Source organism: Gopherus evgoodei, chromosome 2 (genome assembly GCF_007399415.2).
Source record: "Gopherus evgoodei ecotype Sinaloan lineage chromosome 2, rGopEvg1_v1.p, whole genome shotgun sequence".
NCBI classification, from domain to species: domain Eukaryota; kingdom Metazoa; phylum Chordata; order Testudines; family Testudinidae; genus Gopherus; species Gopherus evgoodei.
In genome coordinates, this window is record NC_044323.1 from 37,547,188 (window position 1) to 37,564,817 (window position 17,630).

At 36.3% G+C, this 17,630-nt stretch overlaps 1 protein-coding gene across 8 annotated transcripts in view; it reads left to right on the forward strand.

Moving 5' to 3' along the window:
* NEBL (nebulette) overlaps positions 1-17,630 on the forward strand; it is a 439,204-nt gene that overhangs the window by 330,532 nt on the left and 91,042 nt on the right. For 6 of the 8 annotated variants that reach the window (XM_030550405.1, XM_030550407.1, XM_030550408.1 and 3 more), the window contains 2 exons: positions 3,227-3,337; positions 10,642-10,752. The exons of the other annotated variants lie outside the window; for them this stretch is intronic. In XM_030550405.1, the coding sequence (XP_030406265.1) occupies positions 3,227-3,337; positions 10,642-10,752 (222 nt within the window). The remainder of the gene's footprint in view (positions 1-3,226; positions 3,338-10,641; positions 10,753-17,630) is intronic. 8 annotated transcript variants of the gene reach the window in all.

Here is a 17,630-nt window from a genome sequence, read left to right on the forward strand (position 1 = left end):
ATTCTCCAACTGAAAACAAAAAGAAATAAAGAACAATTAGAAAAGCAGTTGTCCTGGTCTTGACTGAAATTGAGGGACCCTCTAGCCTCCAGTAACTAAAGGGTCTGGACTTCCCTGGACTTGCCCTCTTGAAGCCCTCTGCTGCAGCCACAGGAGACTGTGTGCTCAGCTGTCTCCTGGTTTCAGGCTTCCTCATGGAGTTGGGCTCTTCAGTGATATCCTCCAGTGGGAATCAGACCCAATCATCAGCTGCTGTCCTGGGTCAGCTGATTCCCTGCACCTGCCTGCTGAGCTTCCCTCCAGAACAGTGCCAGTTGCTCCCTGTCCCCCACCTCAGCCCTTGAAGTGGCAGACTCCCCTGTTACACTCCCTTTCACAGATGATGTACTAAGAGAAGTCATTATTATTTGTATTACAGTAATGACTAGGGCTCCATTGTGCTAGGTCCTATGCAGCTACATAAAAATAGATAGTCCCTGCCTTGAGGAGCTTGCACTCTGAATAGCAAACAAAGAATAAGAAAGACTAACAAATTTATTTGAGCATAAGCGTTTGTGGGCTACAGCCCACTTCATCAGATGCATAGAATGAAACATATAGTAAGAAAGCTTATACTCAAATAAATTTGTTAGTCTCTAAGGTTCCACAAGTATTCCTGTTCTTTTTCCAAGTATACTGACTCCAGTTTCTATTTTCCATACTTACTAGACCAATTAAATGAACATCAACTCTTAACTGCACACTGTAACTATTATGGGCCACATTTGAACTCACGGAAAAGTTTTCTATCTTAACTCAAACTCCAGTAAAATTTTTTATAATTACGTACTATACATATAGAACAAAATTTATTTGGAATGTGGAGTACCTGTGCAAGGTCCCTGCATGCTTCTTGGGGTGGGGAGAAGGACCATGAATGAAGTTGCCACGTAGTGCCCCCTTACATGCCATAGAAAGCTCCTCTTTTAATCTGCACAGGGTAGCACAAATGGCCAGCCAGTCACTGGTGTGCAGGAGCTATGGCTGTTCCAGTCCTTAGGTTGATATGAGAGAGTGGGGGAGCCTCTCATTGTTCCTGGGATGGGGAGTTAATTTCCCCCCTTCTGTACTCCCTATTTTTTTAATTTAATTTTTTTTACCCTCCACCCCCTTGTTTTTTCCTCAGTCTCTCTCCTCCTTGTCCCTGCCCAACCTATTCAGTTTTTCAGAAAGAAACTGTTTAAACATACCACAGAACCTGTTTTAAAGAGTTTATTCTTTTGGAGTTCATCAACCGAAGTAATGTTTCAATTCTGACAGTATTTTATTCCTTTATATTTCGGGGAGAATGTGTTGCTTGTCTCAGGGAGTGATGTGTTTTTCACTCTGGCAAGTAGGTTCAGTTCTTGGGCCAGTGAGTGTTAGATATATTTTTCAGTCTGTGTGAGTCTGTAGATGTATGCATGCATACACACATATATGCAAGGTGTTATTGAGCCAAAAATATAGATTTCAGAATTGATTAGAGCACCACTTACTGACAACTACTCATGTCCTGGCACTAGGAAGAAATGTTCCTGAAGGCATGTTGTTGAATTAATGTATATTTATCTGTTTTGGGGGTAGAGAGTGAAAACTCGGAAGGGAGCTTTACAAAAAGGAGCAAGCATATTAATGAGAATCAAAAGATCTGGGTTCCATTTCTGGTTCTGCCACTCTCTCTCTGTGTGACTGTGACAAAGTCACTTAACCGCTGGGTGCCTCAGTTTCCCCATGTTTTGTATATAATTAACTGTGTCCAGTTTTCATGTCTGATCTGAGATTTTTATATAATTCACATACATTCCATATATTTTCTCTGAAACTTCAGTGCTGATTAGTTGTAAGTCTAGATCAAATATAAAAGCATATGTTTGCTGCTTTACTGACATTTATCTTCATGTGTTAGGATTAGGTAGGATAACTCACAAGTGGAATAAACATAATGGAGTTATTCTGAATGTTCTCATTCACAAACATAAATGTCATGACTGAGATAAGACATCATATAGCCTGTAGAAGCCAAATATATGTGAAGCTGTTATGTGCTATTTTGTCTGGTATCAAACAGCTACTAGCTGTTGCTGATTGTTAATAAAAGAACACTTAAAGATTTAATATATAACAAAAGTAAAAAAAATTGCTTTTTGTTTCAGAAGTTTTTTAGAGTGCTGTTTAAGTAACATATTTGTTGCTGTGGTTGAATACGATAGTGAAAACTGACTAAGATTGTGAATTGCTGACCTCTAGTGTTCTGTAGACTTTGTTGGAGAATGTAGGTATTTTTAATATTGTATTTTGGCATCTTTTTTCAACTCTCAAAAAATCTGGAAAAAACGAATTATCTAGCAGAATTTTAAAAAATATTATTCATGGGAATAACCAGAGTAATAAATAATTAGACATGGTCCAGTTGGTGCACGTCAATTACATATGATAATGCATTGAAGATGGCATATTCCTGATATCTGTGATTACTTTTAAAGATAGTATCTAACATTGTTTTATGAATTTAAAATTCATGCTTCTGACATGCTTGGCTTCAGACACAAAACCAGAAGCAAACCAACATTCTGTACTATGCTTCTGGCTTGCATCACAAGACTCTGCTGTGAGAAAGTTGCCATTGGGTGTTCTGTGCTTTCGTAATGATGCTTAGAAAATGCTAGTTTTGAATGGTGGTGAAAACACAGGAGAAATAACAAATTTTAAAACAGTATGTGACATAGAAATCTTAAGTAGCAATGAATAAACAAATTGTTGTTTTCATATTCTTATATTCGCCAATGAAAATTAATTATTGCCTCTTATTGAGTGTCTCAGTGTTCCATTGTTTGTTTCTCCACTGAACGCTGTGTGCAAAACTCCAGAAAACTGAAAATATGTAGATAATTTTGCTTTTTGGATCAAGAAGTGAATAGTAAGTGACAGTTTGTTTTTTTTGCTGACCTTGCTTGCCTCATTCAAGGCTTCCTTCAATTTAACTATCAAGTACATTTCAATGATTCATGGATTATATCCACTAATCTGAAATATAAAGTGATTTGAAAATAAATGTGTATTCTTAAATTACTCTATAAGACTTATCTAGGTCTTTTCCAGTAAAATGTTCTTTTGTACTACTTTATTTCAAAGTAAAACAAAATGATTTGTTTAGTTACTATGTGATTCTCTTTGAAATAATTTCTACATTTTTTTTTCTTTCTAGGCAAAGTACAAAGGATCTGCTAAAAAAGACCTTTCCAATTCTCTGTATAAGCAGATGCCAGCCACAATTGACAGTGTGTTTGCAAGAGAAGTTACACAGCTTCAGAGCAAGGTAAAGTTTAAAAAACAATTATTTTTAGATTTTACAGATTAATTATGCAACAGAACACTACTAACCCCAATAGCTTTAAACAGATATTTTATTACATATATGATTCACAGGGTCCATTTCTCAGCTAGTGTATATTGGCATAGCTCCATTGACTTTAATGGCAGTACTGCATTTTACACCAGCTGAAGATCTGGCTCATTATGTTTAGTAAATAGCATTTGAAAAATCAATAAGTCATTCATCAGTGCATACATTAATTATTTCATAAGATGTGTCTGCATAATATATGTAAAAGAAGATAAATCAAAATTATGTTGCAATCTGCATGATCCAAGTGTCATATTGGCGTTGTAAGATTTTTATCAACTACTTGCTGATAAACTCACAGCCTAAACATATAGTGGTCTGATTTTCAGAGGTGCTGAGAACCCACAGCTCCTATTGATTTCAGTTGAAATTGTGAATGTTTGGCACTTTTGAAAATTAGGCTATACATTTTCAGTGTTATTCATCAGATTCCTACCAGTTTGAGATAGAAGGCCTGATTTCATTATTTACTCCATATTTTTTTTTTTGCCAAAACTCAATTGTTTCCTGCAGTATATTTTTAGTGCTTTCTCCTGTCCAGTTATGTCATTGAGAGTAGAAAGCCACACATTTTTCTTGATGGAATTCCACAAGTCTAAATAGCAAAATGTTGGTTTTGAACTCATGCATTAAATCAGGGGTTCTCAAACTGGAGGTCGGGACCCCTCAGGGGTTTGTGAGTTTATTACATGGGGGGTCATGAGCTGTCAGCCTCCACCCCAAACTCCATTTTGCCTCCAGCATTTATAATAGTGTTAAATATATTAAAAAGTGTTTTTAATTTATAAGGGGGCATCGCACTCAGAGGCTTGCTATGTGAAAGAGGTCACCAGTAAAAAAAGTTTGAGAATCACTGCATTAAATGGGTATGTTGAACTAATATTGTCTACCCACCAGGTATTTGCACATTTTAAGTATTTCTTCCCTGCTCCCCTTTCTATCTTAAACATGTTTTTGAGACTCTTTAGAGACCTACTAGACCAGCAAAAGCAAAAAGCATATGAAACATGATGCAGCCTTCAAATACCTGAAGGCAGGTTCCAAAGAGGATGGAGCTCGGCTGTTCTCAGTGATAGCAGATGACAGAACAAGAAGCAATGGTCTCAAGTTGCAGTGGGAGGTCTAGGTTGGCTATTAGGAGGGTGGTGAAGCACTGGAATGGGTTACCTAGGGAGGTGGTAGAATCTCCTTCCTTAGAGGTTTTTAAGGCCCAGCTTGACAAAGCCCTGGCTGGGATGATTTAATTGGTGTTGATCCTGCTTTGAGCAGAGGGTTGAACTAGATGACCTCCTGAGATCTCTTCCAACCCTGAGATTCTGTGAGTCTATGAAGCAAAACCACACTGCCTATTCCATATTACATACAATAAGTCAATCATTAAACATGCTGATGTTCTATGGAAGTACTTTAAAGACTGTAACCATTCCTTTTGCAAATAAAAGAAAATGTTTATAGTAAAAGGAAACACTGAAATCTGAAATTAGATGGAGAAAATAGGTTTTGCTTTGTAAACTTAATTATCAAGTCAGCACTGAAAACTCCACAATGGTGGCAATATATCAGTCATGCCTGTAATAAGCAAATGTGTTAATGCGAATTATATTTTACCTCTAGTAGTTTGAAACAGAATACTTAGTGCAGTAAGTTAATTCAGACCAGTAACTAAAATGACATCAACATGACATGTCATTATAACATGATTGATTATAAGACCAAGTAGTGTTGTTGTAGTCATGTTGGTCCCAGGATATTAGAGACACAAGGTGGGTGAGATAATATCTTTTATTGAATCCAACTTCTGTTGGTGAGAAAGACAAGCCTTTGAGCTTACACAGAAGATATTACCTCACTCACCTTGTCTCTCTGATTATAGTAGCAGTTGAAATAAATTATAGATTGTAATAGTGATAAAGTAACAAAATTGTATAATGCTTTTAAAACACTTGGTTCCATTTTTAAAGCGTCAGTTAACTAGTTTGCCATGGAACTCACTCCTGGATCCATTCCAAATGAGAATATTGTACACTAATTATGTTTTAATATTTCATGTATGAAATCATGTTCTCTTACACACCAGTGACATTAAGGAAAAGATCTGAGACTAAAAATAAAAACATTTGAGTCAAGAAAAAAAATCACTAAAAAATGAATAGGGCTGCCCTTTTCGGATGACATTTATTGAAGATTTTGCCCAGCCACCCAATATTCCTAAAGAAATAGATATGCAATATAGTAGGTGCCAGGCTATATCACCAGTGCTTCCTTTGAAGTTTATAACATTCCCTTTTAAGTGTACACACATTATAAATCATAACAGACCATAAAACTGAAAACTTCTGATACATTTTTCCAACTTGTGGTGTAAATCAACCCATCCTATAGAAAAACTTGAGAAAGTGGTAAAATAATTTAAATAAAGTTTCACCTCAGAGTTTTCAAGACATTATCCACAAAAGGAGAAGAGGAGGAGAGTGGTTACTTTGCTACAGAGCTGAATTTAAAATTGCTTTGAAGGAACTACTGAGGGATTCTTTCCTGGAAAATCTTCTTTACAGTATCCAAATCTGATCTATATTGTGTCTATCACTGTGATATCTAGGAAGCAAATACAAAGATTTTAAGCTTCAGTTCAGTGATGGTAGGATGATATTTGCTGCTCCTCCATCAGTGGGGTTATAGTTTAGTAGGTTGTCAATTTCTTCAAGGGACAATCTAAGATGGGGAGGGAGGGAGGTTTCACTGGCTGTTGTGCTACCATTTGTCTTGTGGAAGGACTATTACAAACAGGGCGGAAAATCCATGCTCTCTTTCTGGAGGAGATGATTATGGGACCATGACAGAAGGTTGATTATAAATTTTACACAATTTAAATGCTGCCAGTGATAATTATGATCATTTGTCCAGCATTTTGAATGGGCCAGAGACTACTCGGGGAAGTTGTATGGAAAATTCCTTGGTTTCAGACAGGACAGTGGCACAAGAGAGGCCACTCCCCACCTATAATCACCTTCCCCTGAACTCTGTGGGGGAAAGCCTGGCTCAACTGAAGTCACTGACAAAACTTCTATTGACTTTAGTGGGGCCAGATTTCACCCTGTAGAGTTCCAGCCACATAATATTCACATGGAGGGGGTTCTACTATACTCAAGAGAAGGCATGATTATATGTTCTGCTATACTTCCTGTGCTTGCTGATCAGTTTTGGCTGTATTTATACTTTTGCTTCCCTGTGTGATTTACAGTGGAGGCACAAATGTGACCAGCTTTGTTAGCTTTTATAATAACCCTTTTTACTCTTTGTTTCTCAATACTTGGAGAATGGAAATCCATTCTTGCAAAATTTTAGAATTTTTGAAAACTTTTCCTTCCTGAATTGGAAAAAAAAGTAAAAAATGTGAAATTTTAATGGGAAGGGATTTCCAGAAAATTTTCATTTGGGGGGAGATGAAACAGAATGTTTTGGCTTGTTGGCTGTCCATTTAGAAGGTTCTTATTAATATTACTTTCTCCCTGCAGGCAGAAAGTGGAATTGAGATGAGCCTTCCAGGCGAGCAACCAGGGAGCCATCATTTTGACTTTCCCATTGGAAAAATAGACATTTTCTAGCAAAATGGAATTTTCCCACAGAACATTTTTATTTTATAAAAATGGCATTTTCCACTGGAAAATTCCCAGTGAACTCTAGTTTTGTGCCTTTTCTTTTTCAACTCTGAAAAACAATTCTGAGGCCCCCCAACGTTATTTTAAGAAGGTACCACACACAGATAAAGCATTTCAAATGGCGAGAGGAAGGAAATTATATAAGGAACATGATAAAAAATTGTACACATTCCATCACTTTGTTTCTACCATGAGAAAAAATTGCTGTGGTTATTCCTTATCCAAAGCAATTTGAAGATTAGAGCATGTCAGCAGACAGTTTAATTTTCTTCTTTTGAGCAGTTGTTACAGCATCTGAAGCAGTTAATATATATGAATGTTTGACAATATTTTCTGCTTGTTTATGGTGATGATGATGATGAATCAAGTGAATCTTAAGTCCCATGTTCGACTTCCAGAAGAGTCATAGATCATTGACTTAATTTCTTTCTAATAAACAGAGCCCTCCTGTTACTTTAAGACGTACTGTAAGTGGTTTCTTTAGCTTTACTGCACTATTGTAATGTAATTTATTGAGACCAAAACTAGCATCCAAGTTTGTAAAAGTTACCCTTCAATTTTATGATTGGTATCCATATTACACAACGTTAAATTGTCACGTATGATTCTTAATGCTTCTGTTATGGTGAAGTATGTTGTGTCCATAATTTCCTCTCTGCTTGAAAAGCAGCAAATATTAATAGCCCAGCTGGCTATTAGTTATAATTCTGTATTCAAAAGCATATCTGGTAACATAATTCTTTCATGTACATATTACATGCCATTTTCTCTACTACTGCATGCACATTTTATATATATTCCTAGATCGAAAACAGAAAACCCAACAACAACAAAAAACCAAAAACAATAACATTAGATTAAATTGGAGTTAAGATTGAGGGTTCATATCAGTAACTTAATGATAAATGTAAAGGTAAAAATTATTTTAAAATGTTGTAGTTATACAAAACCAAACATTAGTAACTCAGGAAATTCAGAATTAAGGTTAAACTTGAAAGAAAACTAAATATGCTAAGTATGGAAATGCATAGTCAAGGTACCAAAACAATCTTGACTCTGTTCTATATTGACACCATGGTTGGGGAGGAGAGAGAGCTAAGACTTATTTTATCCATACAAATCAGTTTAATCTCTGGCACAAACACTAAAATGCATTCATCATAATGTATTGTTATTGCATAGGGCAGAGTTAAGGCTGTTTGAGGGACCTGTAATCTTTAATCTTTCTGTGGATAGTTCTCTGAAGATGTCCGTGCAGTGGCAGTCAAAAAAGCAAACACGATGTTAGGAATCATTAAAAAGGGGATAGAGAATAATACAGAGAATATCTTATTGCCCTTATATAAATCCATGATACACCCACATCTTCAGAGAAGGGCAACTAAAATGATTTGGGGTTTGGAATGGGTCCCATATGAGGAGAGATTAAAGAGGCTAGGACTTTTCAGACTGGAAAAGAAGAGACTAAGGGGGGAGATGACAGAGGTACATAAAATCATGACTGGTGTGGAGAAAGTGAATAAGGAAAAGTTATTTACTTGTTCCCGTAATATAAGAACTAGGGGCCACCAAATGAAATTAATGGGCAACAGGTTTAAAACAAATAAAAGGAAGTTCTTCTTCACACAGCGCACAGTCAACCTGTGGAACTCCTTGCCTGAGGAGGTTGTGAAGGCTAGGGCTATAACAGGGTTTAAAATAGAACTAGATAAATTCATGGAGATTAAGTCCATTAATGGCTATTAGCCAGGATGGGTAAAGGAATGGTGTCCCTAGTCTCTGTTTGTCAGAGGGTGGAGATGGATGGCAGGAGAGAGATCACTTGATCATTTTGTGTTAGGTTCACTTCCTCTGGGGCACCTGGCATTGGCCACTATTGGCAGACAGGATACTGGGCTGGATGCACCTTTGGTCTGACCCAGTAAAGCCATTCTTATGTACAGCACATTTATTGTGCTATATACTAATGTTTAAAAATAAATACTAATATGCCACAGCATGGAAAATTTATATAAAACAAGAAGAAATTTAAAAACACAGGATAACTTACTGTAGATAAATAACTTGTTTCCAAGAATATTGGTGAAATTACCGTTTCTAGAAATCTTCCAAACTTGATTATCCATATTATGGGAAATAGCTTATGGATATATGATCTCTTTGCACTCCAGGTGGGTTGATTACATTAGATGAACTTTTGACTTGTTCCAATGAAAAATAATTCTGTGATTCTACACCTTGCAAAATAAGGTATTACATTCTTACATAATTAAGTTAAATGGAGAACACTGAGAGAGGAGATTATAAAGAACACAGCTGTCGAGTTGCAAGCCAAATACACTTCCACTGAGCTACTGAAAAAGCTTTGTTTTCACAAAAATAACTGGATACTTTAGTGCATTTAACATACAGTTCCTCATATTGGTAGCTTTGGAGCTACAGCCAACATTTCAGTATAAAAAATTAATTGTTGAACCAGCAAAGTGGATGGTACAAAGTGGATGATCCTATTTTGGAAGCAATCTTGGGACTTATTTTTCATACTTCTAGAGTTGGAAACATCATGAAAGTGACTCCCTGTGAGGGAGGGGTAGAGAGAAAATATTTCTGTATAGCATATTTTATACCTTTTGATAGCAGATTACAAAAGTAGAGTGCTACTATAGTCTTGTTAGGGGCTACTTGCTCTGCCGCAAAATATAATAGACAATATAACAAATTAGTGGTTCAAATTTTCGTTTTGCTATAAATTTTATCTGTTTTTTTTGTTGTTGTTTCCTAAGTGCAAAGCCATCTTTGGTTTTACTTCCTATAGAAATATGGCACATTTCATGTTTTCTATGTTTTGGATTTGCATTAATATAGTAGTATTACAAAAAAGCTACTTTTCACATTTATCTTTGATCTGTGGATCTTCTTGTTACACTATATAGCCAGTGTGGGTCCTTTATATCCCCTTGGGTGCTTGATCTGTGGCTCTCCTATAGAATCCTGGTGCCCTGCAAATAGCCAAGATAGGATATTTCCACAGATTTCCAATATCATATATTTAAATAGTCCAGGCAATGTTCTCAGGTACTATTTTCTCAAGAATGTTAGGGTATTATTTCTTTGTATTGAGGATTTTAGTTTCAAATCATCCTTTTCCTGATCAGCTTTCAACCTTATTGTTTTAGTATTTGCTGTTTTTTCATGGATTATTTTAGTGCTTGCTCCAGAGAGCTGTTTGAAAACACATCTCTTTGATGGTTGTTTCCTCTTCAGGCATCCAAACCTGGTACATTTTCTAAATGTAAGCATAAAAGCTTATGTTAATGATAGCTTTAATGTAAGCTTTTCACATGTTTGGTGGGTGTGTATGTATATAAACACATGCACTACTATGGAAGCTGTAGGATTGCTTGTTTTGGCTTAATTTCTACTACAAAATTAAGCAAACTAGTTCATAAATTCAAGCTAGTGTCATTTTCCTTCAAAATAGTGATTAGTAAATTTAAGTATATCCTTTTAAAATGATACCTGCTATTATATCTGTCTTTATCTATATTGCTTGTTAAGGTACTCTACAAACAGAAACATGATGCTGAAAAAGGGACATCAGATTATGCACATATGATGGAGCCCCCAGATGTTAAGCATGCTATGGAAGTCAATAAACACCAGAGTAATGTATGTACTCTTTTCTCTTAATTTATTACATTGTTTCAGTAGTGGTCGTGTCTGTTTATTCTATATAAAATGTTCATGTTATATTTCAGTGTTCCATGTGGTTTTATTTAGCTTTCAAAATCTATCTATTTATCTATCTATCTATCTATCTATTTTTACATAAAATATGTAAATTAAAGTAAAAATAGTATTTAAGAATCACTAGGAGCATAACCCTTGTGTGTGTGCATGTGTGTAGGTTAAGCATTAAAGGTTTTTTAAGTACCTATTTTTATGCTAGATGATAGAGAAGGAGTTATCTTTTATACCATTAGTTTTTAAATTTGTTTTAAAGAAAAGTTCCCTGAATTTATATTTGCATATTTTATTTTTTAAAACAGCGTATAACTATTTATGCAAAACACAGAATGGCTTCAATGTCTTTGACTGTCAATTTGCATACACCTCTGTGAAAGTTTTGTTGTTTTTAGAGTGGGTAGAAAAATAATATTTTTGTCCTGATCTTGTGAACACTTATGTACATATTCACAGGAGTAATCCTAAAGAGTTCAATTGAACAATTCTTGAGCATATTTGCAGAATATGGACATGTGGGTGCAATTTTGCAACAGTGTAATAGATGGTAAAATTATTTATTTTTCAGTAGACTACATTAGAGTCACTAAGGAGTAGAATTTGTCCCATAATTTTTTCAAAAATAAGTTTCCATTGCTGTTTTACAAATACATTTATGGAAGAGTTGTTTAAAAATCTAATATATTTTATAGATGCTTTGTTAGCTTTTTACATTTCTCTCAGTGTAGATAATAAAATAGCATTGACATCTTATTTAAGTTTTTGACTGTATAAACTTGGTTTCAGTTTCGTGTTCTCATACACTAGTTCGATGCTGCATTTTTGTTGTTGCAAATGCTAGAGAAATATTTATTTTGATTGAAAGCATAAATACAAAAAACAGTTTCAAGGACAAAATTCTGTTGGCATTAGGTTTTGCAAAAGCTTTATTTATACCAAACCTGAATTTTAGGCAAAATTTGATTAGAATAATTAGGTCCCTTTAAGGGAATGTGAAAATGATGAGATAAACCAAAAAGTAAGGACATTTAAAGGTAAGGCTCAGTTGGTTTGTTGTGTCTAGGTACTGGAGTCATGTCAGGTTAGCATGAGATATTATGCTCTTTCTGCTTTTTAAACAAAGCTGTCATGCTTTTTAAAAAGATCTGCTCTAGGAATTATTATGGGGAAGTTGCAGGGCCTGTGATATACAGGTCAGATTAGATGATCACAATGGTTCCTTCTGGCCATGGAATCTATGAATATGTTTGTTACATACCTTAGGAAAAATTAAGTTAAGGCCTTAACTTTGAATGGCCTTTTTTATAAATTTGTGCTGGCATTTTAACAATAGCTTAATTAACGCTGTCTGCTTCAAAATGTAACACAACCCTTAGGCTAATTCCCAGATGTTTAAAACCTTGAGCGCTGGTCAGCTACTAAGAGGCTGTTGGGAGATTTCAGGGGGGCATTATGCTGGGAAGAGGAAGGATTTCTACTGCTGGAACATATGTGTGAGCTGCAACTCCCAAGAGTAACTCTCAACCCACCGTGCTTTTCCCTCTTGCTTGCAACTTGCCAAGCTGTGCCTCCTCTTGCTTTTGGAAATCATCAGGATGTCAGATGAAAAGAGGGTATGAAATGGGGGACATAGTTTGAGAGAAGATGCCTGTGGCTCTGGAAATGAACGTGCAGCATAAAACTCTCTGGCCATGGGGATGGGGGTTCTTTCCAGTCCTCAGTAAGAATGGTGAAAGGAGTATTGGGAATGTGTGAGGGTTTTATTGTGGCTAGGGAAAGAAACAAGAGTGGGAAAAGAGATGGGACCCATAGTATGTGAGGAGTTGAGGAGAAGTACAGGAGAGGGGCTTTAGGGTCAAAAACTATCATCATCTGTACTTGACTATTCTTTTAATTTTAATTATAATTTGTAAATCCACAGTCCAGAACAGACCCCCTTTTGTCCCACAGCTGTGCATACTCCTGTTAACAGCATTAATGAGGGCAGTGTGCAGATGGGGAAGTAAATAAAAAGCAGTCGCGCTGTCTCCATTGATGCTATAAACACAGCACAGTAGAAAGTTTGTTAAATAAAGGAGAACAAACACAGAAGAGAAAGATGTTTTGTTATGATACTGGTTAACAGAATATTAAAAATAATGGAAAATGTGTATATGGGGGGAATTCAGCCTGAACAAACTAATAAACCAGCTTGTTGCATCCAGTTCACTGTTTTTTTCTCATTTGCTGATACAGAACTAAGATGGGGTAGAGATATATTTTTATTGCCAGTGAAAAATCTGGTATGTAACACCAGTTATTGTTACACACCTACTGTGTGTAATTACTTGGACACCGTACTGAATATTTGCTTGGGGATTTCTCATTTTGTGAATAAAGGTTTAATTAAGAACCACATGAGGCTTCACGTTCAACTCTGAATATGGAAGTTTGTTAATGGACATATTAAGGATTCCAAATATGAAGCATCTGTCTCTTGGAACTTAGACTGTTTGTAGAATTGTTGCTTTGAGGAGTGTGTGATGTTAGAGGGAAATTCTTGCAGGAATCGGAAGACAAAGCTCTTTTATCCACCACTCAGTACAGTATACCTAAGGGAGTAGAATGTATGTTTACTTACAATGGTCTGCCAACTCAATTCAACCTTTACATGCAGGGTTTACATCTAATAGGATTAGGATGTGTTTAAGACTATTTACTCAGTTTTAAAATAAGACTGACATTTATACTCAGCTGTATGAAATGTGCAATTTCCTTTAAAAATGAAGATTGGATTCCATTTACAATACATTTATGCTGACAATTTGAAACTGTGATGTGCTGTAGGCCTTCACACCACTTTGAATAACATTAACACCCTGCTCAAGTGTGGGTTGAAGCTGCATAATAGAGAAATACTGTAAAATCTCCTGAACAATGTGATCATCTGTAAAGCGAAACATTTTCACCTTTTTAGTACTTCTACCTAAGAAAATCACTCTCCAAAGTATAACGGACATTTTTAGCTGTAGGAAATAGGCTTGCAATATTATTCTAAGCACTGTTCAGTGTTGGAATGAAAGTATGTTTGTTTAATGCAGACTATTTCTCTCTAAATTGTGTTTCTATTACATGCAAATGTGTGTGAAATGACATTAACGGTCTGACTTCAACACACAAATGCCATGCAATTTGGCGAGAGACTGCCAGTCCATCCTGTGTATACATTATGATTGTGTGTGGTGCTATCCTTTTATCTAATCCAAAATTTTCCAAACCCTGGACCATAGTTTTTGCTAGTGGTCTGTAGCGATTTGGTGGTTCACATGGTGCAGGGGCTCCCTGTTTCAAGTTGAGAAAAACTGAACAGATGGGAGGGAGAGAAGAAATGAAAAGCAAAAGAAGACAACACAATTAACTTTTTTTAAAAAGAAGAAAATCCTTGTTCCGGTTAGGTAACTGTAGTTGCCATAGGGCAATAAGATGCAACTGGTAAGATGTGGGTGGCAGTGCAGTTACAGCTGAAGGAAGAGGTGATCCTCAGACAATCTATGAAGACATAGTTAATATTATGAAAAGTTTGTGGACCCTTGATCTCATCTACTGAATGCATTTATAGGGCTCTATCATTGTACAGTCTGTATATCAAAATAATACTTAGCACTTATACAGAGGTTTACCTATTCAGTTTGTTTTTACAGTGTTAATTAATCTTTACAGCATCCCATTGTGAAATACATAAATGTCATTATACACATTTTACAAATAAGGAATCTGAGACAGCCTTTCCCAGGGCCACACGAAGTAGATGACAGAGTTGAGACTAGAGACCAGGTCTCTTGACAGCTGGTTCCATGCTTATCCCACCAAGCAATGTTGTCTTTAAAGTGATAGTTACCAGTTTGGAAAAATCCTGGAATGTATGCAGGATTTATGCTGTCCAAATGGAGTCAGAGTTTTTAACATCCCCACTGACCAATTAAATGCACAATTTTCAGAAAAGCATGTTAACACATAGGAATGTATTTTTATCTTTTAAAATGCAAGTGCGTACACTGTCCACAAAAATAATTTCCAGGATAGAAATTACATGTCCTTTGATACCTGATCATCAGAATGAAAATTAAGAGCATTTTTAAACACCATCATTTGTCCACCACCATTTTGGAAATTACCGTGTGGCAGGATTCTTGTTTTTCCTCTGCTGAAGGTTGCATTAAAGCTATGGATCCATTGGCATACTATGCTGCGTATATATTAGGAAAAGCACGCAGAGCTGTCTAACTTTCAGTTGACAGTGGTTGTCAACAGCAGCTCCCCCAGACCACCCCCATCCAACTGGTGTTGAAAATGGTTTTACTGCTAGTGTAAATGGGACCAAATAGTTTTCAGCCCCATTACCAGACAGGATGATGGTGTCAGTTTGTAATGGTCCAGAAATATTTTTGTTTCATCTACACAAGCAGGGAACCAGTTTTCAACACCATTTGAGGGGGGACCACGCAAGGCTGTTGTTGACAATGGTTTTCAGCAACTAGTCATTTCCTTTATGCAGATGGACTCCAGGGTGACAGCACTATAGTGCAGAGTCAAGAGGCTCAGACGGAGAGCCATTAGGGTCATTAAAGAGTGGAGTTATGGGCCATTTCAAAGTACCAAAATGATTAGTTCACTTTAAGATTAAGGGTCAAATTCTGCCCTCAGATATGTGTGCACATATCTACACAAGTCCTATGTGTGCACAAGTCTTATTGACTTTTGAATGTGTATATCAGAGGTAGCAATAGCGGTTCACACTCTTCTTAAAATTCCATTTTGAACATGGGCCAGGGAGAGGGACATGATAAATAACTGCAGAAAGGCATCTGAATCCTTTAATACTCGGCCTCTTTTACTGAACTCTAAATGTAATATGAAAAATTAATCAGCTGATTGTTAGCCAATAACTCTGCATCCTACATGGCAACCTGTTTAAGTTGCATTCCCTAATGCATAGGAACCATAATGCAAGTGCGAGTTACAAAATCAAAGCTAAATCATCTCAAAGATGTAGACTGTAAGGACTGTAAGACAAATCCTCAGCTAGTGTAAAATGAGTGCTTCTAATGAGATTTTAGTGGACCTGTGCCTATTTACATGAGCCGACCCTATAAAATTAATCAACTAATTATGAGCTAGGGCTGAATATTTTCTGTGCTTTGCAAGTAATTCAGACTATTTAGATAAATCTGGAGAGGCAGAAAGACTTTAAATTCAGATTAGCAGTCAGTTCACTACATGTTTCTTTAAAAATATTCAGTGGATGAAGCCACTTTTTATAGCAATTTTATAAAATGATAGGCTAGTTTAAAATTAATAAAACAATATAAAGCTAGCAAGAGTATGTGTGTATTAGTGAGAAATATTTTAACATACCTTTAATAACTGCAAAGATGAAATAAATGCAGATTTCCCCCTCTCGTCTCTATTTTTTTTACCCTCACACTCCTCATTAATCTTCTGTTAACTCTCTCCTTACCCTTTTCACTGCTGCTAAAAGCTGCAGGAGTCTCAGCTGCAGAGTTCTATACAAAAATAAGTTTGGATCGACACATCGTACATGGCCAGTCACGGTGAGAGGCAGACAGTAGTTCTTGAGCTACCTGTGACATTGTTCTGAAGAGATTAAGTAACCCTTTTGACAGTCTTTGTATTTAATATTTGCATTATGATTCTCATCCTGACTGGGTGCTATCTCTTTACATGAGACTGAACACAGTAAAAGATGGTCCCTATCCCAGTGAGCTGAACCTGTCTTTCCCTTTCCTACACAGTCGGTATTTCCTCCATTTCCTTTTCCATTGCTTTTCTTCTTTTGTAACAAGTTTCTCTTTTCTTTGTTTCTTTTTTCTACCTTATTTGCTTTTCCTCTTCCCTCTTTTTTTCTTTCACTTCCCATGCTCTGTCCCCCAGTCCATGATTGTGCACATTCAGGTGGTGTGTTACTCGCTGATGCCCCTGTTCCTCTTCTCTGGCAGAATAGCTTTTCATTTTACTATTATAATATAGCATTATATAAAAAAAATAAAAATAAAAAAAGCATTTCACTTGACCGAGCAAAATAGCAGCTGTGTAACAGAAGCCAGCACATTGTCCCAGTGGGGAAGGGTCAGCATCCAGGACTGAGGTTATTCAGGAAATGGGAAACATATTTTTTCTTCCTTTGGCCTATCTCTGACAAACTACTGTTCTGCTGCATAACATTTTTATTCTCACTGGAGTATGACAAGCTGCAGAATGGAGCAAATATATATTGCAGACATTTGTAAAATGTTCGATGACTTTCCCTCAGACATAAGTAATAGGTATTCTGGTTGAGGTGCAGGAAGAATAATAATTCACTCAAGGGAAGTGATTGCAATAGGTCTTACATCAAATATCATTGGAAATGGTGAAATATACGGGATTGTCACTGTCTGATTTTTTTCCCTCCTTCATCCTGAAACTAGCCATAATCCATTATATCATGCTGTATATGACCATGTCATTTAGGCACAAGAAGTGTCCAAGCTTCCACCACGTCCACCACCATGGTGTGGGGTGCACTGATTTTCCCTTATTTGAATCTACCAATGTCTTCAATCCTAATGTCTGTTTTGAGCACATATGCTGGCCTTTAATTTGTGATTTACATGGATGATAGGGATCTATTCAAAAACCTGTCCCTGCTGCCTTTGTGGTGTTCACCTCACCTCATGTGGTCATTAGGATGAACAGCATATAATTAGCTGAATCCATGTAAAGCTCTGCAATGCAAGTGCTTGTATATACATCTAGTTTTCTTT